This window comes from Habropoda laboriosa, unplaced genomic scaffold, assembly GCF_001263275.1.
Source record: "Habropoda laboriosa isolate 0110345459 unplaced genomic scaffold, ASM126327v1 scaffold88, whole genome shotgun sequence".
NCBI classification, from domain to species: domain Eukaryota; kingdom Metazoa; phylum Arthropoda; class Insecta; order Hymenoptera; family Apidae; genus Habropoda; species Habropoda laboriosa.
In genome coordinates this window covers 743,635-751,703 of record NW_017100219.1, presented here as the reverse complement: position 1 = coordinate 751,703, position 8,069 = coordinate 743,635, and the positions used below count along the sequence as shown (strand labels likewise).

The window sequence follows — 8,069 nt, the reverse complement described above, 5'->3', positions numbered from 1 at the left end:
AAGTAAACCTCCTAGTCAGGCACCCTGCCACCAAATCGTCGTGAATGGTAGTCAATTAGAAAATGGACATGTCGCGTGGACATTATGACAATAGGACGGGATGGGTAACGTAATGAATACGTACGATTCCAAAACTTCGTGATCATCGAATGAACTTTTGTATCGAAGCGATTATCCTGCAACGAAATAGAGCTTGGAACGATGCAACGAACTTCGAACCTGAGAAGTGGAACGGCGCGTGGTAATTGTGCCGATGTTTCTATTGAATTCGAACGATAGAAGATTACACGTCGATTCGAATGATCTCTTGGTAATTCTTCGTGTTCGAAATTACGTTCTATCGCGAGTACTTAGTTTCGTTTTGCCTTTTCTTATTTTTAACAGAATCACGAATATTTCGTTGAAACGCTACTTAGGAGTCACATATCGTGCTTATATGTATATGTAATATCAAAGTAATAACGTTAAGCAATTGTCACGAAGGTCACGGTCTTCGGAGAGATCTTTTCTTTTTCTTGTTTTCTTGTGGTATTCATCAAGTATGAGTATGTGTAACTTTTAGTATTGTTTCGATACATTCTAATTGCTGTAAAGGAAAGACGGCTTTTCCTAATCACCTACGGATATAAGTTAGGTTAGGTCGTTGTAGAACACGGTCGAAGGAGTCACGTGCATACAGACACGCTTCGAAGGAAAAATGATTTGTAAATAAGAATAATGTGCAAAATGTTTGAGATACAATTGATCTAGAAAAATGGCATATATAATATAAAAATAGAAATGTTAATATAATGCATTATGGAAGTATTTAATTGTAGACTGACATTCGTTTCTAGGTTCGCGTTTGTTAAAAATCATGCTGTGATATGTATGTGTGTTAATATAAAAGTAATGAGCATTAATAAAAACGGTTTGTCCACGACGAATTCCCCAATAAACGAAAAAATAAATAAACAATATTGTGAAAACTATTTTACTTTAGGATAGATATTTGCGAAGCAATCAATCGACTCTTTACTCTTCTGTACACTGTTTCATTTCTTGTCAAATATTTCTTTCTTAACAATGCGATTAAATTCCAGAGGTGTTGGTGTGTAAGGTTTTTTTGAGATTGTACTATTGCAACCCTGTTTCTAGCTAACTTCAAAGGAATTTACAAGAAAGGTAATAAAAACAAGTATATATATATTTAAAAGTACGCAGCATATTTTAAAGTTCAATTTTATATACGCAACAAAGAATTTGTCTGTACATGATACATTCAACAAAATTAATACCAATAATATTTCTTTGGTACACGATCTTCTTTGATACCCATTGTGTCCATAATATCCATTTCAAATGTTTTCAACTTTGCCTGTTGATGCATAAAATCAATTATTATATAATTTTATTCAGCAACGGTATATAAATATATATACCTCAAATGTTAATTCCTGTACATCATTTACACTAGTATCTTTAGGTCCTTCGAAATACACATCTGGAGTTTTATAATCTACAGTTTCTACACTTGATACAGGTATGGAAATAATTTTACCAGTTCTAGTAGATACTCTCACTAACTCACCTTCGTCCGTATACCTCCATTCTATGGGAGTTGCCTTCCTAAAATAAAAGTATATTTATAAATATTTCCATACTTTACATTTTTGCTAAAACATCCCATTTTACTTACAAATCAGAAGGATCTACTAATTGGATTTGTGAAGTAACTAATAATGGTTGTTCTACACGTATACAAATACCAGGAAAACTTTTTGTCTTTCCCTGTATCATTGGCTTTGTATTTAATCCTTGTACAATAACCCAATTTCTCTCTTGTATAATATCTTTCACAAATCCCTGTTTTCCCTTATCAGGACCAACTAAAACTTCCACCTGAAGAATATAATATTGAAATACCGTGCACTTTTACGTAATGCTTGCAAGAAACATACACGATCTCCGCGAAAAAAGCTCCAATGTTTAACAGGTTCAATTGGAACATATTCACGACGTCTCACATGAAAATTTTCGAACTGAAACTGTGTGGTCCACGGTCGATGAATTGAATAGTATAAATTTTTCTTTATTCCTATTGTACGTTTTTGATATTGTGGTTTTCCAGGTGGTGCTCTCCAGTAAATCTGTTTATAAAATATATAAGAAAATTAATATTTACAAAGAGTAAAGTACAATTAAAATACGATCCAAACAAATTCACGTACGCGTTCTGAGATACGTTTTATGTAACGGTCCGGTAAATTCGCATATTTTTTAGACCATTCTCCCATCCTTGAAAGTAAAGTAGTTGTGAGCCTCATTGTTCTTAATTATGAGTTTAAATCTTTCGAAACCTATTCAAAGATGAAATCACAACATATAAAGTAGAATTCGTATAAACTTCGACAATTTGTGACAATAGAGTTGGACCTGACGTGCTGAAAATATAACTAGTTTGTAGTAGGTAACTAAACTAGATAGTATGGTGACATGTAAATAACTACGTCTATCGCGACCAGAAAGCGGTACAGCTCCTGGACAAAGAAGAGGAGCGACGAATCTGTGTCATACGTTTAGTTTGTGGGTTTTATTACGATGTGCAGACTATTTATGGAACCATTATAAATAAAGAAATAAACTGCGAAAATTCTACAAAGATGGGACTGAAAAGTTCGTGGAACATTGAAAGAAAGTAGTAGAGGTTAATGGATATTTTATTATAAATTAACCCTTGAACAGCCGATGGCGTGATAGATGCACGCAATACTTAAACCTTTCTCGTACGCAAGTGATCTCTTAAGTTACATTTGATACTGCATAAACAAAATACGATATTAGTATTACCGCTGGTATAGGTTAGGATAATACCTTGTAAGATCTGCTCTTTGTACTAACATATGAAAGTTAAATAAATGTAAAAATGTTGTTGGTACCAAAAAGGTGTATATTTCACATGCAAATGCGACAATTTATAACATTTCACATGCGTAATAGGAATCAAATGATACAGAAAACGACGTATTGCGGGTCAGGATGGAAATATGTAAATAAATTATCAAATTCAACAAATTCAAATCTTACGTTGTACAGGTTCATGAGTGAATATGATTCAGAAAAGAAAAAGAATCTTTTACCACCATTAATGGAGGAACAGGCTGTTAATTCCAAGGAAGTTAGGATTACTTCATTATTGTTTACAGCTATTTTTATTCGTTTAACTATAGACAGCGAATTTAGATTACTACAATTTGGACAAGCAGCCAAAGGGGTATGTTTATTAGAGTGTTAGGTGTTATGAATAATTATATTACTGCACTTAATTTCATTTAGTCAATTTTAAACTAATTACAATTATTTTGTGATTTATTTGTTTAAACATAATTAGGAATATTTTTTAGGCAATGGTGTTAATATCAGAAGCATTAAGTTCACAGAACTATGACGAATTAGAAGGTAGAGTAAACGAAGAAGCTATAAAAGTACTGAAAGATAAAGTTGAAAGTTTAAGTTCGTATCAACGAAAACTAATTGCTTTGGATGCAGATAAGACTATATGTTTCCCTGGAGATATTGTAGTAAAAGAAGAAGGTCATTATTATTACAATACATAAAATAATATCATTTTTTTACTACTGTTCCTTTATTGATCATAGAATATTATTATAGATAATAAAAAAATTATCGAAATAACAGTACAAAGTTTCAGTGTTGATGAGACGAGTAAAGATATGTTTACAAATTTTCATGCTGCAATAACTGCTACTTACGTATTTCAAAGAATATATACATATAATGGATCATGGACAGGAGGATACTGGACAGTAAAATTAGTCAATCACTTTGCATAAATAAACTACTCAGTTGTATAACGTTTTGCCGTTACTTAAATAAATACAATTTTCATTTATAAATTCTTGATTTTATACAGTTTAGAATGCACAATATATTTATTTTTTCAAATATTTATAATATTTAACAAAGGAGGTATGTAATCTTTTATGTCTAATAATGTTGCACCAATTGCAGTTCCATTTTTCGACACAGAAATAACTAGTGGTCCCTATAACATAAATCCATGTGAAGATAATATAGTTGTGTATATTAATAAACTCCTTCACATAAAAATACTTTTATGCCGAGTATAAGATACATACCTGGGGGTTGTGAATCCAACATTCTTTTTTATGTTGATTTTGATACAAATTATTTCGTGTAGCGCGATGATAATTAAAAAAATTTATTTCTACATTTTCCAAATCAACTAGTTCGATTTTTATTAAATTCAAGTATGGTTCCATGAACAATGATATTATAACTCTACTGCACATGTTTATTTGTTTAAAACTTATGTCGAATGTTTGGGTTGAGAACGATATAAGTTTGTTTAAATAATCGATGGAATTTGGACGATTTTCTACAAAAGTTTAAAAGCTATGTTAAAACAGTAACGGTAACATATATATGATGTAAGTGAAAATGAAGTTACTTTCGTAGACAGCATCGGTAAGACGAAATGGTTTTGTAATGGATAAAGCAAACATTGGAATTTGGTTCCGTTCTTTGCCTTTGAAACAACTATCGATAGCTGCAAAAAATTATTACAAAATACGAATTCGAGAAAAATAAAATATGACATATATATATACCTAGCATCAGCAACTTACACTTTCCCACTTGTTCAAATAATTTTGTAACTGTTATGTCCTTATTAATATATTTACTAAGATGTGTCATGTATAAACCATATTTACTATTTACTCTCTCATAACTCGGCCGATGGCTAGATGTAGAATAGGCTTGGATTAAATTCCGAAGATTCTTTTTACTTTTATATTCGTTCACTGTTGGTACCTCGTGATAAATTTCAGGATTAAATTCTCTAAAAATGAATATACAACTTGGATGAACAAATAAATAAATATAGAGAAGAAAATGAATGATAAAAGACTTGCTTGGATGGTAAAGTTTGACACATGTCTAAAATAACAATTAATAGTTCTGGATCATTTTCAAGAAATGCAGATAATAGTTCACTTTCACATATTGCATCTTTCCTTAAATATGTTTTTGGAGTATCTGTTGCAAGCATATAACTTTCTTGCATTTTGAAACCATGACCAGCAAAATAGAATAAACCTACATAAGAAAAATAATTTGTTTAGTAATGTATTTTCCATTGTGTATTTGTTGTATCTTACCATATACACCTTCTACTAAAGCTTTGCTAAATATTTTTATTACATTTTTCATTTGAGTAATTGTTAAATTGATAAGGCAGATCACTTCAAATCCTATTTCCTTGAGGAGATTACCAATATGTGCAGCATCATTTTTAGGTGTTACAAGACACTCCTGATATTCATACTCTTCATTTGCAATAATTAAAGCTATTTTTGCAACAGCTTTCAATTTTGGCAGATCCATCTATAAAATGTGATAAAAAAATGATGATATAATACTAAAATGTTAAGAATAACTATCAACCATATGTTCTTACCATTACATGAGCCCTTTCGGTATAAGCTTCACTCACATTATTATAAATATAACAATAATACTTTCCTTCATATTTTGAACTAAATTTTTTTATCTGAAATTGTAAATGCATAAGAAAGCAAAAAGTTGTCAAGTAATAAGATGAAAAGAAAGGATAATTTACATACGTGCAAAATATTAAATGTTTCTCCTTCTAGTTTAGTATTATCATGGAACCATTGGTAACATGGTTCTGCATAGCTATTAGCTTTACAGCAGATTGTAAAACTTTCACCATCTTTGACTTCCAAAATTGGCTGTGGTTGTTCTTCTACGACAACAGGTATAGAAAAAATTTGTACATTTACAGCTTTTGAAGTCAAAGTTGATACAACAGTTCCGTCATTTTTTATTTGAAATACCTCACACTTGTACTTTCCTGCTTGAGAAACACTTTGAGAAATACATGAAATAAGTTTTAGAATATTGATTAAAAGCATGTAATACATGTATTTATTAAACATATACCTAGTTATAACAATATCAAGCTCATTAGAGGTACAATGTTGTAATTGCTTATTTTCATGATACCATATGTAACTTGGTGGTGGCATTCCAACTGCTTTACAACGCAGATGTAGGTGACATCCAAACGATATTTTTAATATATTAGTTTGTAATTCTTCCGTTGGATGCACAATAATGTTCAATGGTTCTACAACCATATTTAAGAAACATATTCTTGTTATCAAAGGTTTAACTTACTCAGCAGAGAATTATAATAAGCATCATTATACCTGGATCAGATATAATAGAAAGGACATTGTAAAGTTTACAATTATCCAATAGTGCACGTAAAATTTCTACATTACACATTTTAATATTTAATTCCGAAAGTAACTTTTGTCCAGGAGTATCCTGTGGGTATTTCATCTCCTTTAAAGATTGTATCCATAAAGTGCTTTATTCAAAATTGTGAAATACAATTAAGTATTATATATGAATGCAATTTAATGGGATATTTCACTTTTAGTAAACATTCTATTTTCCCTTACCATGGATAATTTAATTGCTCGGCTACATGATTTGCTAAAGTTATCCAAGCTGCATCTTTATTCAACGCATCAACTAATTCGTTATACACATTTATCGGTAAAGATTCAATATACGTATTTTTATCAAAACGAGTCATGTTTATTAGATTCACATTTCAAATTGTTATAATTGAATAAAAACAGGTGCGAGGAAATCATTTTATCAGAAACGTAGTAATAACATTTTTATTTCCTATGGTGTTCGTAGTAGTAGTGAATGAAATTAACACTTTAATAATTTTTTAGCAGGAAATATATTTTTACAACAGTATTTACATTCATAAGGAAAACGAGAATTAATTACATTCTATAGTGGCGCTTTTAGAAATATGATATATCAACGATATATCCGCCTTGTTCTCGATCGATACAACAGAAAGCTAGAATCTTATTGACTAACTTTAGTGTATTAATTTCAGCTAAAAGGGTAGATTACACTGGAAAATGGAATTTTATTTGAAACTCGTTGCGAAGTACGTATATATAAGATAAATAACAAGGATGAATAATAATTTTGCTAGACGTTCGAGAAAAATGACGAGGAAATAACGTTGTTGTATAGCGTATCCGAGAGGGAACGAAGAATTTTCAATATTCAAGACATTACAATAAATCGAAATAAGCGTAAAAAAGTAACAATGCAAATGGATATATTTGTGAATAGAACGAGGTTGAGATAGGATAATGTATTTGAAGTTGAACGAGAAGTACAGGATCTGGTATTTTCATGGTGGCGAACACGCGATAATAAAATGTGAATAGTTAATCTGTTTTATCCACAGTGAGTAGTACGCGTTGTCGAAGCAGACGAAAGAGCGAGCTTTTCGGAACACCCCGGAAAAGTGTCGTCACTTTTTTATTGCGGGTGCGATGAAATGGTGGGGGATCAGTGTGACCAATGAGCCCGCGAAAAGCGGCTCCTGCGCGATGCGCGTGGCGCGCTGCGCCGCATAATCTTGCGTATCAGTGATCGGCAGTGCCATCCAGAAGGCAGTAGGTTACGGGTTCTAACGTGGTGAAATTTTGGGGAGCCCTTATTGGTGCCGCGATCGGTGAAAAAGGAAACGTGCGAACGGGGGTAGAGGGTACACGAGTAGTAGGTGTACGATACTCGCGAGTGTCGGGAGATCTAGTGCCGAGCCATCATGGCGAATCCACGGAAATTCAGTGACAAGATCGCGCTACACAAACAGAAGGAAGCGCAGGAAAGAGCGGCGTTCGAGGCGATCATGCGAGAGGTTTCGGATGTCACAAGCAGAGTAAGGAAATCCCAGTAGGTCCTTGCCATTGAGGGACATATCTCGATATTCTCAGTCCACTCGTACCTCCACTCTCAGATGTTTGAACGTAAACAACGAGTGGTCTCTCTCCTCGTTGTGCCGTGCTGTCGACTATGTGTATGTCTCTATGTGAATGTGCTCGTCTTTCTCGCGACACGGCTCGTGTATGTGTATGAGTGTGTGACTAGCCTACTATCAGTATTTGTGTTAACGTGCACAACTACACGACTCTCGC

General features: G+C 32.6%; 2 protein-coding genes across 3 annotated transcripts in view; one reads left to right on the top strand and one right to left on the bottom strand.

Moving 5' to 3' along the window:
• Positions 1–7,845, top strand: part of LOC108570951 (serine-rich adhesin for platelets-like) — an 80,388-nt gene extending 72,543 nt beyond the window's left edge. The window contains exons 12-13 of the mRNA XM_017932889.1: positions 5,688–5,702; positions 7,815–7,845. Of these exons, the coding sequence (XP_017788378.1) occupies positions 5,688–5,702; positions 7,815–7,845 (46 nt within the window). The remainder of the gene's footprint in view (positions 1–5,687; positions 5,703–7,814) is intronic.
• LOC108570995 (probable 39S ribosomal protein L24, mitochondrial) lies at positions 1,253–3,168 on the bottom strand. 2 transcript variants are annotated; one of them, XM_017932941.1, is made up of 6 exons: positions 3,120–3,168; positions 2,211–2,339; positions 1,941–2,129; positions 1,679–1,881; positions 1,422–1,608; positions 1,253–1,357 (listed from the first exon to the last, which is right to left on the bottom strand). In XM_017932941.1, the coding sequence occupies exons 2-6, from the start codon at positions 2,304–2,306 to the stop codon at positions 1,271–1,273; spliced, it is 762 nt and encodes a 253-aa protein (XP_017788430.1). In that variant the 5' UTR covers positions 2,307–2,339; positions 3,120–3,168; the 3' UTR covers positions 1,253–1,270. The 2 variants fall into 2 exon arrangements, with proteins under 2 accessions (XP_017788430.1, XP_017788429.1); XM_017932940.1 differs by lacking the exon at positions 3,120–3,168 and having other exon boundaries at positions 2,211–2,383.
• Positions 7,846–8,069: the final 224 nt, after the last annotated feature.